Here is a 16,618-nt window from a genome sequence, read left to right as displayed (position 1 = left end):
TGCTGCGTGTGACACATGGCTGTGGTGTAACGCTTCTGCTGCGTGTGACACATGGCTGTGGTGTAACGCTCCTGCTGCGTGTGACACATGGCTGTGGTGTAACGCTTCTGCTGCGTGTGACACATGGCTGTGGTGTAACGCTCCTGCTGCGTGTGACACATGGCTGTGGTGTAACGCTTCTGCTGCGTGTGACACATGGCTGTGGTGTAACGCTTCTGCTGCGTGTGACACATGCCTGTGGTGTAACGCTCCTGCTGCGTGTGACACATGGCTGTGGTGTAACGCTTCTGCTGCGTGTGACACATGGCTGTGGTGTAACGCTCCTGCTGCGTGTGACACATGCCTGTGGTGTAACGCTCCTCCTGCTGCGTGTGACACATGGCTGTGGTGTAACGCTTCTGCTGCGTGTGACACATGGCTGTGGTGTAACGCTCCTGCTGCGTGTGACACATGGCTGTGGTGTAACGCTTCTGCTGCGTGTGACACATGGCTGTGGTGTAACGCTTCTGCTGCGTGTGACACATGCCTGTGGTGTAACGCTCCTGCTGCGTGTGACACATGGCTGTGGTGTAACGCTTCTGCTGCGTGTGACACATGGCTGTGGTGTAACGCTCCTGCTGCGTGTGACCGGTCGTAGCTATAGCTTGTGCAGGACTCTGGGAATTCTGGGGTGGGCTGTATCCGTGTTTCTGTGCATGCGGAACATAAGTCAGGAGTAGGTGCAACTTATCCTAGTGCCACAAAGAGCTTGGGTGAAAATAGCGCTCTTATAGTTATGTTAGGGGTACGATGTCGGTGTCTCTCGGGGGGTGGGGTCTATGATGAAGATAGTATAATAGAGACATCTCTCAGGGGATATGGGGTATGTTGAGGCGTATGAGAGCAGTCTCTCAGGGGGTATGTCAGGGAGTATGAGAGCAGACTCTCGGGGTATGTCAGGGAGTATGAGAGCAGTCTCTCAGGGGGTATGTCAGGGAGTATGAGAGCAGTCTCTCGGGGTATGTCAGGGAGTATGAGAGCAGTCTCTCAGGGGGTATGTCAGGGAGTATGAGAGCAGTCTCTCGGGGTATGTCAGGGAGTATGAGAGCAGTCTCTCAGGGGGTATGTCAGGGAGTATGAGAGCAGTCTCTCAGGGGGTATGTCAGGGAGTATGAGAGCAGTCTCTCGGGGTATGTCAGGGAGTAGGAGAGCAGTCTCTCAGGGGGTATGTCAGGGAGTATGAGAGCAGTCTCTCAAGGGGTATGTCAGGGAGTATGAGAGCAGTCTCTCAGGGGGTATGTCAGGGAGTATGAGAGCAGTCTCTCAGGGGGTCTGTCAGGGAGTATTAGAGCAGTCTCTCGGGGTATGTCAGGGAGTATGAGAGCAGTGTCTCAGGGGGTATGTCAGGGAGTATGAGAGCAGTCTCTCGGGGTATGTCAGGGAGTAGGAGAGCAGTCTCTCAGGGGGTATGTCAGGGAGTAGGAAAGCAGTCTCTCAGGGGGTATGTCAGGGAGTATGAGAGCAGTCTCTCAGGGGGTATGTCAGGGAGTATGAGAGCAGTCTCTCGGGGTATGTCAGGGAGTAGGAGAGCAGTCTCTCAGGGGGTATGTCAGGGAGTATGAGAGCAGTCTCTCAAGGGGTATGTCAGGGAGTATGAGAGCAGTCTCTCAGGGGGTATGTCAGGGAGTATGAGAGCAGTCTCTCAGGGGGTCTGTCAGGGAGTATTAGAGCAGTCTCTCGGGGTATGTCAGGGAGTATGAGAGCAGTCTCGCAGGGGGTATGTCAGGGAGTATGAGAGCAGTCTCTCGGGGTATGTCAGGGAGTAGGAGAGCAGTCTCTCAGGGGGTATGTCAGGGAGTAGGAGAGCAGTCTCTCAGGGGGTATGTCAGGGAGTATGAGAGCAGTCTCTCGGGGTATGGCAGGGAGTATGAGAGCAGTCTCTCGGGGTATGTCAGGGAGTATGAGAGCAGTCTCTCAGGGGGTCTGTCAGGGAGTATGAGAGCAGTCTCTCGGGGTATGTCAGGGAGTATGAGAGCAGTCTCTCAGGGGGTATGTCAGGGAGTATGAGAGCAGTCTCTCGGGGTATGTCAGGGAGTAGGAGAGCAGTCTCTCAGGGGTTTGTCAGGGAGTATGAGAGCAGTCTCTCGGGGTATGTCAGGGAGTAGGAGAGCAGTCTCTCGGGGTATGTCAGGGAGTAGGAGAGCAGTCTCTCAGGGGGTATGTCAGGTAGTAGGAGAGCAGTCTCTCAGGGGGTATGTCAGGGAGTATGAGAGCAGTCTCTCGGGGTATGTCAGGGAGTAGGAGAGCAGTCTCTCGGGGTATGTCAGGGAGTAGGAGAGCAGTCTCTCAGGGGGTATGTCAGGTAGTAGGAGAGCAGTCTCTCAGGGGGTATGTCAGGGAGTATGAGAGCAGTCTCTCAGGGGGTATGTCAGGGAGTATGAGAGCAGTCTCTCGGGGTATGTCAGGGAGTAGGAGAGCAGTCTCTCAGGGGGTATGTCAGGGAGTATGAGAGCAGTCTCTCGGGGTATGTCAGGGAGTATGAGAGCAGTCTCTCGGGGTATGTCAGGGAGTAGGAGAGCAGTCTCTCAGGGGGTCTGTCAGGGAGTAGGAGAGCAGTCTCTCAGGGGGTCTGTCAGGGAGTATGAGAGCAGTCTCTCAGGGGGTCTGTCAGGGAGTAGGAGAGCAGTCTCTCAGGGGGTCTGTCAGGGAGTATGAGAGCAGTCTCTCAGGGGGTATGTCAGGGAGTATGAGAGCAGTCTCTCGGGGTATGGCAGGGAGTATGAGAGCAGTCTCTCAGGGGGTATGTCAGGGAGTAGGAGAGCAGTCTCTCAGGGGGTCTGTCAGGGAGTATGAGAGCAGTCTCTCAGGGGGTCTGTCAGGGAGTAGGAGAGCAGTCTCTCAGGGGGTCTGTCAGGGAGTATGAGAGCAGTCTCTCAGGGGGTATGTCAGGGAGTATGAGAGCAGTCTCTCGGGGTATGGCAGGGAGTATGAGAGCAGTCTCTCAGGGGGTATGTCAGGGAGTAGGAGAGCAGTCTCTCAGGGGGTCTGTCAGGGAGTATGAGAGCAGTCTCTCAGGGGGTATGTCAGGGAGTATGAGAGCAGTCTCTCGGGGTATGTCAGGGAGTAGGAGAGCAGTCTCTCAGGGGGTATGTCAGGGAGTAGGAGAGCAGTCTCTCAGGGGGTATGTCAGGGAGTATGAGAGCAGTCTCTCAGGGGGTATGTCAGGGAGTATGAGAGCAGTCTCTCGGGGTATGTCAGGGAGTAGGAGAGCAGTCTCTCAGGGGGTATGTCAGGGAGTATGAGAGCAGTCTCTCAAGGGGTATGTCAGGGAGTATGAGAGCAGTCTCTCAGGGGGTATGTCAGGGAGTATGAGAGCAGTCTCTCAGGGGGTCTGTCAGGGAGTATTAGAGCAGTCTCTCGGGGTATGTCAGGGAGTATGAGAGCAGTCTCGCAGGGGGTATGTCAGGGAGTATGAGAGCAGTCTCTCGGGGTATGTCAGGGAGTAGGAGAGCAGTCTCTCAGGGGGTATGTCAGGGAGTAGGAGAGCAGTCTCTCAGGGGGTATGTCAGGGAGTATGAGAGCAGTCTCTCGGGGTATGGCAGGGAGTATGAGAGCAGTCTCTCGGGGTATGTCAGGGAGTATGAGAGCAGTCTCTCAGGGGGTCTGTCAGGGAGTATGAGAGCAGTCTCTCGGGGTATGTCAGGGAGTATGAGAGCAGTCTCTCAGGGGGTATGTCAGGGAGTATGAGAGCAGTCTCTCGGGGTATGTCAGGGAGTAGGAGAGCAGTCTCTCAGGGGTTTGTCAGGGAGTATGAGAGCAGTCTCTCGGGGTATGTCAGGGAGTAGGAGAGCAGTCTCTCGGGGTATGTCAGGGAGTAGGAGAGCAGTCTCTCAGGGGGTATGTCAGGTAGTAGGAGAGCAGTCTCTCAGGGGGTATGTCAGGGAGTATGAGAGCAGTCTCTCGGGGTATGTCAGGGAGTAGGAGAGCAGTCTCTCGGGGTATGTCAGGGAGTAGGAGAGCAGTCTCTCAGGGGGTATGTCAGGTAGTAGGAGAGCAGTCTCTCAGGGGGTATGTCAGGGAGTATGAGAGCAGTCTCTCAGGGGGTATGTCAGGGAGTATGAGAGCAGTCTCTCGGGGTATGTCAGGGAGTAGGAGAGCAGTCTCTCAGGGGGTATGTCAGGGAGTATGAGAGCAGTCTCTCGGGGTATGTCAGGGAGTAGGAGAGCAGTCTCTCAGGGGGTATGTCAGGTAGTAGGAGAGCAGTCTCTCAGGGGGTATGTCAGGTAGTAGGAGAGCAGTCTCTCAGGGGGTCTGTCAGGGAGTATGAGAGCAGTCTCTCAGGGGGTCTGTCAGGGAGTATGAGAGCAGTCTCTCAGGGGGTCTGTCAGGGAGTATGAGAGCAGTCTCTCAGGGGGTCTGTCAGGGAGTATGAGAGCAGTCTCTCAGGGGGTCTGTCAGGGAGTAGGAGAGCAGTCTCTCAGGGGGTATGATAGAGAAGTCAGAGGTAGGAGCCACCTGGCCACGTTTAGGCATAACACCTCATTATACATGACCTCACTGGGTCAGAGGGTGTCGCACGCTGGCATATCAGTCATCTTCTGTGTGCCCGCCCTTCTCCTGGCGCACGTCACTTACTCTTCGCCCATCTCCTGTGTGTTCTAGACTACCTTGGCATCAGTGAATCTGAAGGCGCTGCCGGACGGTGGAGAAAGGCTACGGAAGCAGGTCCAGGATCTGGAAGATGCTCTGGGGTCTCTTTCCCTTATCGCCGAGGCCACGGAGGAGCAAGGTGAGGGCTGGAGGCCTGAGGCTGGGGCAGTAGGTGAGGCGGGGTGGGAGGACCTGAGATGAGGGTGGAAGCTTTGGGTGACGGGGCCTGAGATGAGGTGGGGGGTGGGGGGTAAGAGGGCCAGGAGGGAGGTGGGGGCAGGAGGGCCTGAGTTGAGGTGCAGGGTGGGGGTGAGAGGGCCTGAAGGGAGGAGGTATATAATTCTGCCTCCCATTCTCTTTCTTATTTTATCTTCTAGTTGTTTTTTACATATGTTGATTTTTTCCCCCCTCAAATTATAGGATTTTCTCTAACGTCCTAGTGGATGCTGGGGACTCCGTAAGGACCATGGGGAATAGACGGGCTCCGCAGGAGACTGGGCACTCTAAATAAAGAATTAGTACTACTGGTGTGCACTGGCTCCTCCCTCTATGCCCCTCCTCCAGACCTCAGTTAGAATCTGTGCCCGGCCAGAGCTGGGTGCTTTTAGTGAGCTCTCCTGAGCTTGCTAATAAGAAAGTATTTGTTAGGTTTTTTATTTTCAGTGAGATCTGCTGGCAACAGACTCTCTGCTACGTGGGATCGAGGGGAGAGAAGCAAACCTACTAACTGCGGCTAGGTTGGGCTTCTTAGGCTACTGGACACCATTAGCTCCAGAGGGTTCGAACACAGGTACCTAACCTTGATCGTCCGTTCCCGGAGCCGCGCCGCCGTCCCCCTCGCAGAGCCAGAAGAACAGAAGCAGCAGAAGCAAGAAGACATCGAAATCGGCGGCAGAAGACTCCGGTCTTCACATGAGGTAGCGCACAGCACTGCAGCTGTGCGCCATTGCTCCCACAGCACACCCGCACACTCCGGTCAGTGTAGGGTGCAGGGGGGGACGCCCTGGGCAGCAATTAAGTACCTTTTGGCAAAAATAGACACATATACAGTCTGGGACTGTATATATGCCCGAGCCCCCGCCATTTTTTACACATGAAAGCGGGACAGAAGCCCGCCGCTGAGGGGGCGGGGCCTTCTTCCTCAGCACTAACCAGCGCCATTTCTCTTCACAGCTCCGCTGGAATCAGCTCCCCAGGCTCTCCCCTGCAGTATCCAGGTACAAGAAGGGAAAAAAAAGAGAGGGGGGGTGTGGCCGGAGAGCCCCCAGCCACGAGGCAAATGGCCGCCCTGGCACTGAAGGGGTTAATCCCTAGTGCCCGGCGCCATTTGCAAGGACAAAAGGGGCTCTTGGCGCCAAATTTGAAATATTTTGTGGGCGCTAGGCGCCGTGTTTTATAAATGTGTTTATAAAATGTATTTTAAAATGCGCCGTGGTCCCGGACCCCTCCGGAGACCACGGCAGGGAGGACAGCCCCCGGCGCGCTCAGCAGAGTGTGCGCGCCGGGGGAGAGGGCAGCCGCTGACCGCCGACGTCCGGGAGCTCCGCTCCCGGCAGCGGTCGGTGCACCCCCGGGCGCACTGGAGTGTGCGCGCCGGGGGAGACGAGGACTGCTGCATGCGGGAGATCAGCTCCCGCTGCAGCCTTCAGATGGGCACCGCCGGAGTCCGGGAGCTCCGCTCCCGGCAGCGGTGAGCACAGCCCCCCGGCACACTGAGCTGTGTGTGCGCCGGGGGGGAGAAGGGTGAGCCGCTGCGGCTGGGAGCTCAGCTCCCGCTGCAGCGCGCTCTGGGTCTGCCTGTGCTGGGGACGGGAGCTCCGCTCCCGGCGCCTCAGCACACTGGAGGCGGCCAGCCGCGGCAGCCGGGACGAACGTCCCGGGCTGCCGGGCAGCAAGGGGGGTGCGCTGCAGCCCGGCTCCCCGCCGGACGCTGCAGCGAGGCTAAAAGACAGGCGCCGCTCAGGGGGGACCGGGCTAGCCGGCTCCCTAGCGGCGTGGGCACATTAGGCGGGCCAGCAGGATGGTGAGCGCTGGGGTCCGGGAGCTACGCTCCCGGCGCCTCAGCGCTGAAACAAGCCAGGGTCACGGCGGCCGGGACAAGTGTCCCGGTCCGCCGGACTTCGGTACAGGGGGGTGCGCCGCTGCGTGCGGTGAGGCCACTGATTAGTGCCTCCCTGGGGGGACAGGGAGAGCCAGCTCCCTGGAACCCCAGAGGCAGAAAAGCAGGCTGGAGGATGGGGGAAGCCAGCCCCATACCTCCAGCACACAGAGAGCCCTCGCAGCCAGGCTGCAGGGCTAGGGAAGGCACTGCAGTGCCTGAGTATGTAGAGCCTGTGCAGGGCACAGGCTCAGTGTATATTTAACAAAGGGAAATGTACAGTGTGATTTAAAAATGTAATGTATTTAAAGATAAAATGCACTTACTTGATTGTGTGTCCCAGGAGGGGGGAATCCATAGCTGTGCAGGCTGATGGATTCTCCCAGACCTTTTCCCTAAAAACGGAATGCATTCCCATCCAGCCTCACAGTTCCAATGGGGACAGGGAGAAAGAGAAGCAGCTTAGCTATAAAACAAGCTGAGTGGTTTCTTGGAGCTCCATGGAGATCAGCCGTAGTGGACCAGAGACCTGGACCGGGGAGCCAGGCTGCCCAGCTCTGGAGCCCAAATCCAGGCTGCAGGCAGTGAGAAGGGGTCCCGGGCAGGTTTCTGGAAGTCAGTTTAGGAGGGAAAACTTCCCCCCCAGCCAGACTGAACGGCACCGTGGGAGTAGCCTGCTCTCCCAGATGGGAGAGACAAAGGAGACCGGCCACTCCCCACTGTCCATTGGGGACAATGTTAGGTGTGCATGAGTCCAGAGCATGCACAGCTCATGGGTAAACATTGATTGGTTGTACACCACAGGGCGGGCTTACCCCCTGTGGTAGAGGGTCTTGGAGAGGGATAAAAGGAGGGCAGTTGGCCCATAGGATTGTGTATTGTAACATCTTCTTCTGCTGAAACATCTTAATTGTATGCTGTTGCCCCTAGCAATAGGGAGGAGCCTTTTTCAAGGTTTTTGAGCAATAAAACACCTTTGCCTCAAGAAGACTGCTTCATCTTGTGACCAACAGGGTTAGGCCAAACCTAGCCCCGTTCTCCGGCTGTCCAGGGAAGCACCTGACGTCTCCAAGCTCCGCCTTCCGCCAGCTACCGGTAGAGGCCTAGCAAGTGGCTAGTGGGGATTCGTCGACACCACACAGGTGTGGTAAAGCAGTGCGTCGGCACATACAGAGCAGAACCGTGGTTCCAAACGCCACGGCAGGTTAGGAGTTTGGTGGTGGCAGCGAGAACCCGCCCACAGCGCAGTGGGTGGAGTCAGTAACAGGCGGTTACTGACGGTAAGCGGGATTCCCCTATGTGGTCAGGCCTCGAGCGGCTTGACCTTCCATTCTGTGCGCAGTCGACGAGACGCGGCAAGCGGCGAGTGCTTCCGTACGGTATCGTCCTGTCACAGGGGGCACATAAATTTAGGCGCAAAAACTTTATAATCAGCAGCTACTGGGTGGACACTAATTACAGTGTAAATCCCTGGGTTATATAGCGCTGTGGTGTGTGCTGTCTCCCCAAAAGCCTTTGTGGGGCCCTGTCCTCAGTCAGAGCATTCCCTGTGTGTGTGCAGTGTGTCGGTACGTCAGTGTCGACATGTTTGAGGAGGAGGGTTACGTGGAGGCGGAACAAGGGCAGATGAATGTGGTGTCGGGGCCGACACCTGATTGGATGGATATGTGGAAGGTCTTAAATGATAATGTAAGCTCCTTACATAGAAGATTTGATAAGGCTGAAGCCTTGGGACAGTCGGGGTCATAACCCATGTCTGATCCTACAGCTCAGAGGCCGTCAGGGTCTCATAAGTGGCCACTATCTCAGCTGGTTGACACGGATGTCGACACGGAGTCTGACTCCAGTGTCGATGATGATTAGGCAAAATTACAGCCTAAAATGACCAAGGCCATCCGTTACATGATTATTGCAATGAAGGAGGTATTGCACATTGCAGGGGAAACCCCAGTCCCTGACAAGAGGGTTTATATGTTTGGGGAGAAAAGACAAGAAGTGACTTTTCCCCCTTCACATGAGTTAAATGAATTATGTGAAGAAGCGTGGGGTTCCCCTGATAAGAGAGTGGTGATTTCCAAAAAGCTACTCATGGCGTATCCTTTCCCGCCAACGGACAGGTTACGCTGGGAATCCTCCCCTAGGGTAGACAAAGCACTGTCACGCTTATCTAAGAAGGTGGCCCTGCCGTCGCAGGATACGGCCTCCCTAAAGGATCCTGCGGATAGAAAGCAGGAAGGTATCCTGAAGTCTGTTTATACACATTCTGGTACTCTACTGAGGCCAGCCATTGCTTCGTCCTGGATGTGTAGTGCGGTAGCAGCATGGACAGATACTCTGTCGGAGGACATAGATACCCTGGACAGGGACGCTGTTTTACTAACCCTGCGGCATATCAAAGACGCCGTCCTATATATGCGGGATGCCCAGATGGACATTTGCCTGCTGGGCTCTAGAATAAATACAATGTCCATTTCTGCCAGAAGGGTCTTATGGACTCGGCAATGGACAGGGGATGCCGACTCTAAGAAACACATGGAGGATTTGCCTTACAAAGGTGAGGAATTATTTGGGGACGGTCTTTCGGACCTTGTGTCCACAGCCACAGCTGGGAAGTCAAATTTCTTGCCTTACGTTCCCTCACAGCCAAAGAAAGCACCGTATTACCAAATGCAGTCCTTTCGTTCTCAAAAAAGCAAGAAAGTCAGAGGTGCATCCTTTCTTGCCAGGGGCAGGGGTAGAGGAAAGAAACTTCACCAGGCAGCCAGTTCCCAGGAGCAAAAGTCCTCCCCGGCTTCCACTAAATCCACCGCATGACGCTGGGGCTCCACGACTGGAGCCAGGAGCGGTGGGGGCGCGTCTCAGAAATTTCAGCCACCAGTGGGTTCGCTCACAGGTAGATCCTTGGGCTATACAAGTTGTGTCTCAAGGATACAAGCTGGAATTCGTAGTGACCCCCCCCCCCCCCTCACCGTTTCCTAAAGTCGGCCTTGCCAGCTTCCCCCACGGAAAGGGAGGTAGTGCTGGCGGCAATTCACAAGCTGTACATCCAGCAGGTGATAATACAGGTTCCCCTCCTTCAACAAGGAAGGGTTTACTATTCCACGATGTTTGTGGTACTGAAACCGGATGGTTCGGTAAGGCCCATCTTGAATTTAAAATCCCTGAACATTTATCTGAAAAAATTCAAGTTCAAAATGGAATCGCTCAGAGCGGTCATTGCAAGCCTGGAGGAGGGGGATTTTCTGGTATCTCTGGACATCAAGGATGCTTACTTACATGTCCCCATTTATCCACCTCATCAGGAGTACCTCAGGTTTGTGGTACAGGACTGTCATTACCAATTCCAGACGTTGCCGTTTGGCTTGTCCACGGCACCGAGAATATTTACCAAGGTGATGGCGGAAATGATGATACTCCTTCGGAAGCAAGGAGTTACAATTATCCCATACTTGGACGATCTCCTCATAAAGGCGAGGTCCAGGGAGCAGTTGCTGATCAACGTAGCACACTCTCAGGAAGTGTTGCGTCTGCACGGCTGGATTCTGAATATTCCAAAGTCGCAGCTGATTCCTACGACGCGTCTGCCCTTCTTGGGCATGATTCTGGACACAGACCAGAAGAAGGTGTTTCTCCCGGAGGAAAAGGCTCAGGAGCTCGTGACTCTGGTCAGAGACCTACTTGTTACGATCCTGATGCTCAGGACAGGGGAGATCTTATGCAGTGAGTCCAGAGCACCAGGACGTGACGCTGGGATAGAGAAATGGAATGGAAATAGCCCCTAGCACCCTACCTGCGTTGTCTTACCCGTGTTATCAATTCACGCCTGAACGACTATGGTTTCTTGGGCCCACGGCAGCCGCGTTTGAAGGGCGGATTAGGTCTGCCCAACTCCGATGCCCCCAGGTCTTAAAGAGAGACAAAGCATGAACTGAGACATGGTAATAACAAGGGGACCTCTAACTGAAACAACAAGGCCAGGGGCTATAAACTACCTAAAAACTAAACGTATGTGCGGCACGCCGCCAAAGGAAAAGAATTACAAAGGATACCACTGTCCACTCCCCCACACGGCACCGCCGAGTTCCGGGGAGGACAGTGAAAGCGGAAACCTCCGCAAATGCACCAATTCACAGTAAAGTAAATACTAAGCGGCCTAGGCCGCAACACGCGGCAGAAGCCGCTACTCACGAAACCGGGCGAGAACCCCAGATGACAGTAACGGGTTCACAAGGACCAGAAGGATTCCCAGGACCGGCTTCAGAACTCCAGAATACAAGAGGGCAGGGAGCAGGATCGACCAGATGCAGCTGACCAGGAACAGAGTTCTGCAAGGCAGGAACAGCATACAGGAAGCTATCACCGGCGTTTGTGTGAGACACTGAGGAGGCTTATAACAGGGAACCCTCCAATAAGAGTACAGAGCCTAATTACACAAAATGTCGTGCAGCCACCTTGCTGCACGACCAGGGGAGAACAGGTGAGTAATCTTATGGCAACGGGGAACGCGGTCCACCTGTGGCGTCCCCGTTGCCATGGACCCGGCGGCCCTGCACACACGGCGTCCTAGCGTTGCCAGGGACCCAGCGGCTATCGCGCTCACGGCGTCCCGGCGTTGCTAGGCGTAGTGGAGAAGCAGGGAGAGAGGTGCGGTGGCCGTGACCACCGCTCTGTCAGGGCACGGCCGAACACCGCCGCGCCTAACACTACTAAAACCAAAACGGGTATCGGTGCATCACTGCACGCGAGTCCTGGGAAAGATGGTGGCGTCATACGAAGCCATTCCCTTCGGCAGGTTCCATGCGAGGATCTTTCAGTGGGATCTGCTGGACAAGTGGTCCGGATCGCATCTTCAGATGCATCGGCTGATCACCCTGTCTCCCAGGGCCAGGGTGTCTCTCCTGTGGTGGCTGCAGAGTGCTCACCTCCTCGAGGGCCGCAGGTTCAGCATACAGGACTGGGTACTGGTGACCATGGATGCAAGCCTCCGAGGGTGGCGGGGGGGGCAGTCACTCAGGGAAGAAACTTCCAAGGACTGTGGTCAAGTCAAGAGACTTGTCTGCACATCAATATCCTGGAACTAAGGGCGATATACAATGCCCTGAGTCAAGCGGAGCCTCTGCTTCGAAACCAACCAGTACTGATTCAGTCAGACAACATCACGGCGGTCGCCCATGTAAACCGCCAGGGCGGCACAAGAAGCAGGGTGGCGATGGCGGAAGCCACCAGGATTCTTCGGTGGGCGGAGAATCACCTGCAAGCACTGTCAGCAGTGTTCATTCCGGGAGTGGACAACTGGGAAGCAGACTTCCTCAGCAGACACGATCTCCACCCGGGAGAGTGGGGACTTCATCAAGAAGTCTTCAAACAGATTGCAAATCGGTGGGAACTGCCACAGATGGACATGATGGCATCCCACCTCAACAAAAAGCTAAAACGGTATTGCGCCAGGTCAAGGGACCCTCAGGCGATAGCTGTGGACGCACTGGTAACACAGTGGGTATTCCAGTCGGTCTATGTGTTCCCTCCTCTTCCTCTCATACCCAAGGTGCTGAGAATCGTAAGAACAAGAGGAGTGAAAACAATACTCATTGTTCCGGACTGGCCAAGAAGGACTTGGAACCCGGAACTGCAAGAAATGCTCACAGAGGACCCATGGCCTCTGCCTCTCAGACAGGACCTGTTGCAACAGGGGCCCTGTCTGTTCCAGGACTTACCGCGGCTGCGTTTGACGGCATGGCGGTTGAACGCCCGATCCTAGCAGAAAAGGGCATTCCGGATGAAGTTATTCCTACGCTTATAAAGGCTAGGAAGGACGTGACGGCAAAGCAGCATCACCGTATATGGCGAAAATATGTTGCTTGGTGTGGGGCTGGGAAGGCCCCTACAGAGGAATTCCAGTTGGGTCGATTCCTTCACTTCCTACAGTCAGGAGTGACTATGGGCCTAAAATTAGTTCCGTAAAGGTCCAGATTTCGGCCCTGTCTATTTTCTTTCAAAAAGAACTGGCTTCACTGCCTGAAGTTCAGACGTTTGTTAAGGGAGTGCTGCATATTCAGCCCCTTTTGTGCCACCAGTGGCACCTTGGGATCTTAACGTGGTGTTGAGTTTCCTGAAATCCCACTGGTTTGAGCCACGTAAGACCGTGGAACTAAAGTATCTCACGTGGAAAGTGGTCATGCTGTTGGCTTTAGCTTCAGCTAGGAGTGTGTCAGAATTGGCGGCTTTGTCATGTAAAAGCCCCTATCTGGTTTTCCATATGGACAGGGCAGAATTGCGGACTCGTCCGCAGTTTCTGCCAAAGGTGGTGTCATCTTTTCATTTGAACCAACCTATTGTGGTGCCTGCGGCTACTCGTGACTTGGAGGACTCCAAAGTTGCTGGACGTAGTCCGGGCTTTGAACATTTATGTAACCAGAACGGCTGGAGTCCGAAAGACTGACTCGCTGTTTATCCTGTATGCATCCAACAAGCTGGGTGCTCCTGCTTCAAAGCAAACTATTGCTCGCTGGATCTGTAGCACGATTCAGCAGGCTCATTCTGCGGCGGGATTGCCGCAGCCAAAATCAGTGACAGCCCATTCCACGAGGAAGGTGGGCTCTTCTTGGGCGGCTGCCCGAGGGGTCTCGGCATTGCAACTTTGCCGAGCTGCTACTTGGTCAGGGGCAAACACTTTTGCAAAATTCTACAAGTTTGATACCCTGGCTGAGGAGGACCTTATGTTTGCCCATTCGGTGCTGCAGAGTCATCCGCACTCTCCCGCAAGTTTGGGAGCTTTGGTATAATACCCATGGTCCTTACGGAGTCCCCAGCATCCACTTAGGACGTTAGGGAAAATAAGAATTTACTCACCGGTAATTCTATTTCTCGTAGTCCGTAGTGGATGCTGGGCGCCCGTCCCAAGTGCGGACTTTCTGCAGTACGTGTATATAGTTATTGCTTAACAAAGGGTTATGGTTATGGGGCATCGGTTGAGTGATGCTCAGTTGTTGTTCATACTGTTAACTGGGTAAGTTTATCACAAGTTGTACAGTGTGATTGGTGTGGCTGGTATGAGTCTGGAGGAGGGGCATAGAGGGAGGAGCCAGTGCACACCAGATAGTACTGAATCTTTCTTTAGAGTGCCAAGTCTCCTGCGGAGCCCGTCTATTCCTCATGGTCCTTATGGAGTCCCCAGCATCCACTACGGACTGCGAGAAATAGAATTACCGGTGAGTAAATTCTTATTTTTAAACCACCATGTAGGGCCATAAATCCGGCAGAGATGACAGGAGAGCCTCGGTCACAGGGCGTCACATTTATACCGGGCTTTCCTGTGATGTCATTCTTGCTGCAGAGTCTGTGCAGCGACATGAAATGCGGGCGAGTGGTATCAGAGATGAGTTTTGGGGCGTATAGGGTTGCTGAAGTACAGTCCCGGGCTGGCGCTGCCTGAGTAGGAGATTGTCACCCTGGCTTAGACGGGCCGCAGTCAGGGTTGTCACAGCCACTCCCCCGTCAACTTATTCACATGACTGGGAGGGGCTCTGACAACACGGATCGCATGAGACTTGTTGGTCAGGCTGTAACTGGTCACACTGGGCTCTTATCCTTCCCAGGGAGCAACCAAGAAATGAAGCAGAAGGCAAGCCTGGACACTGTCACCACATTCAGCAGACCAGGTCTGGCAGAGGAAAAGCCGGGCGTTAAACCGCTGTCCTTCCATCAGCTCCCCCCAAGTTCCCTCGGCGTCCACGGGTCCGGATCAGCTCTCGGCTCCATCCAGAACTACAGCAACTTGTATGGAGGTGAGGCCCTGCCTGTCTGTGTGACGTGTGGTGCCATCGTGGGGCGAGGGCTGTGTGCACTCTCCCAGTACTGTGCACTAGTATAGTGTGATGGTGAACGTGTTCCTAGAGGTCTGCAGGTGGGTTCTGTATGTAGGGATCGCTGATGTCCTCCTGGGTGTGTCAGGGCTGCCGGTCTCCCCCAGGCCCCAGCGTTATGCCGGCCGTTACCCCCCCCCCATTTGTCGCTGCCTTCCTGGGCCGCCGTATTATTCCTCCATCAATGGAAAAATAAAAGTAGAATTTGGCTTTTTACAATCTGGGAAATCTGGGTGGTTGCAGAATTGGCTGCCATGCGGCTGGCACTGGTAAGGTGGGTGATGGATAGTGAGCCCTATGCCAGTATCTAGTACATGCGCGCAACAGCGGACGGTCGCTGCCCTGCGCCAGGAGAGGCAGAATGGGAAGGGCCTGGTACAGTAACTTACACCCATTCTGCACCAGGTGTCTGGGGATCTGCGAGATGGTAAAACGTTACTGGATAGACATGTGACTTGTCCCTTCCCTCTCGCAGCCCCTCAGTGGCAGAACCTCTATGGGGGGCGGATGACTGAGGAGCGGCTCTTCGCCGTTAGGAATGCGACAAGTGAGGTCATTGATCACCTGCACAAGAGCCTGGAGTCCTGTCCCGCTCCCGAAAGTACTGCTGAGGATCCAGCAGGGTTAAAGGTATTGTATGCAGCTGTCCTGCCTCACGCTGGCCACTGGTCCTCTGGTGCCTCCCCTCCCCCTGCGCTGTCTTCTGGGCGCCCGGCCCTCCCCCTGCGCTGTCCTCTGGGTGTCCGGCCCTCCCCCTGCGCTGTACTCTGGCCCTTCCCCCTGTGCTAACCCCTCCCCTGCGCTGTCCTCTGGGCGCCCGGCCCTCCCCCAGCGCTGTCCTCTGGGCGCCCGGCCCTCCCCCTGCGCTGTCCTCTGGCCCTTCCCCCTGTGCTAACCCCTCCCCCTGCGCTGTCCTCTGGGCGCCTGGCCCTCCCTCTGCGCTGTCCTCTGGGCGCCTGGCCCTCCCTCTGCGCTGTCCTCTGGGCGCCTGGCCCTCCCCCTGCGCTGTCCTCTGGGCGCCTGGCCCTCCCCCTGCGCTGTCCTCTGGACGCCTGGCCCTCCCCCTGCGCTGTCCTCTGGGCGCCTGGCCCTCCCCCTGCGCTGTCCTCTGGGCGCCTGGCCCTCCCCCTGCGCTGTCCTCTGGGCGCCCGGCCCTCCCCCTGCGCTGTCCTCTGGGCGCCCGGCCCTCCCCCTGCGCTGTCCTCTGGGCGCCCGGCCCTCCCCCAGCGCTGTCCTCTGGCGCCCTCCCCTCCCCCTGCGCTGTCCTCTGGTGCCTCCCATACCCGCTGCTGTGGGATGTAGTGGATTAATAAGGCTGCTCAGCTGAGGGTCGCCCGTGTTATCCTGGCCTCATCTGTGTCACTGGTCTGTGATGGAGTCTCCTCCATCCTCACATCTCTCTCTGTGTTCCAGGTCCCTCTGCTCCTGCACCAGAAACAGGCGCTGGCGTGGCTGCAATGGAGAGAGAACCAGAGGCCGCAGGGGGGAATTCTCGGTAAGGATCCAGAACAGTCCAGTGACCTCACTGCTCGCACTGCACTGCTATATAACATCACACACACACTACACTGCGAGGTCACTGCTATATAACATCACACACACACTGCACTGCGAGGTCACTGCTATATAACATCACACACACACTGCACTGCGAGGTCACTGCTATATAACATCACACACACACTGCACTGCGAGGTCACTGCTATATAACATCACACACACACTGCACTGCGAGGTCACTGCTATATAACATCACACACACACTGCACTGCGAGGTCACCGCTATATAACATCACACACACACTGCACTGCGAGGTCACTGCTATATAACATCACACACACACTGCACTGCGAGGTCACTGCTATATAACATCACACACACACTGCACTGCGAGGTCACCGCTATATAACGTCACACACACACTGCACTGCGAGGTCACTGCTATATAACATCACACACACACTGCACTGCGAGGTCACTGCTATATAACGTCACACACACACTGCACTGCGAGGTCACTGCTATATA

The 16,618-nt window shown here is 55.5% G+C and overlaps 1 protein-coding gene across 3 annotated transcripts in view; it reads left to right on the top strand.

Moving 5' to 3' along the window:
- TTF2 (transcription termination factor 2) overlaps nt 1-16,618 on the top strand; it is a 143,758-nt gene that overhangs the window by 54,065 nt on the left and 73,075 nt on the right. For all 3 annotated transcript variants that reach the window (XM_063948739.1, XM_063948740.1, XM_063948741.1), the window contains exons 7-10: nt 4,642-4,768; nt 14,323-14,511; nt 15,065-15,219; nt 16,003-16,084. In XM_063948739.1, the coding sequence (XP_063804809.1) occupies nt 4,642-4,768; nt 14,323-14,511; nt 15,065-15,219; nt 16,003-16,084 (553 nt within the window). The remainder of the gene's footprint in view (nt 1-4,641; nt 4,769-14,322; nt 14,512-15,064; nt 15,220-16,002; nt 16,085-16,618) is intronic.

Source organism: Pseudophryne corroboree, assembly GCF_028390025.1.
Source record: "Pseudophryne corroboree isolate aPseCor3 chromosome 2 unlocalized genomic scaffold, aPseCor3.hap2 SUPER_2_unloc_1, whole genome shotgun sequence".
NCBI lineage: Eukaryota > Metazoa > Chordata > Amphibia > Anura > Myobatrachidae > Pseudophryne > Pseudophryne corroboree.
Note: the sequence above shows the minus strand (reverse complement) of the source record. Positions and strands in the feature narration are given on the sequence as shown.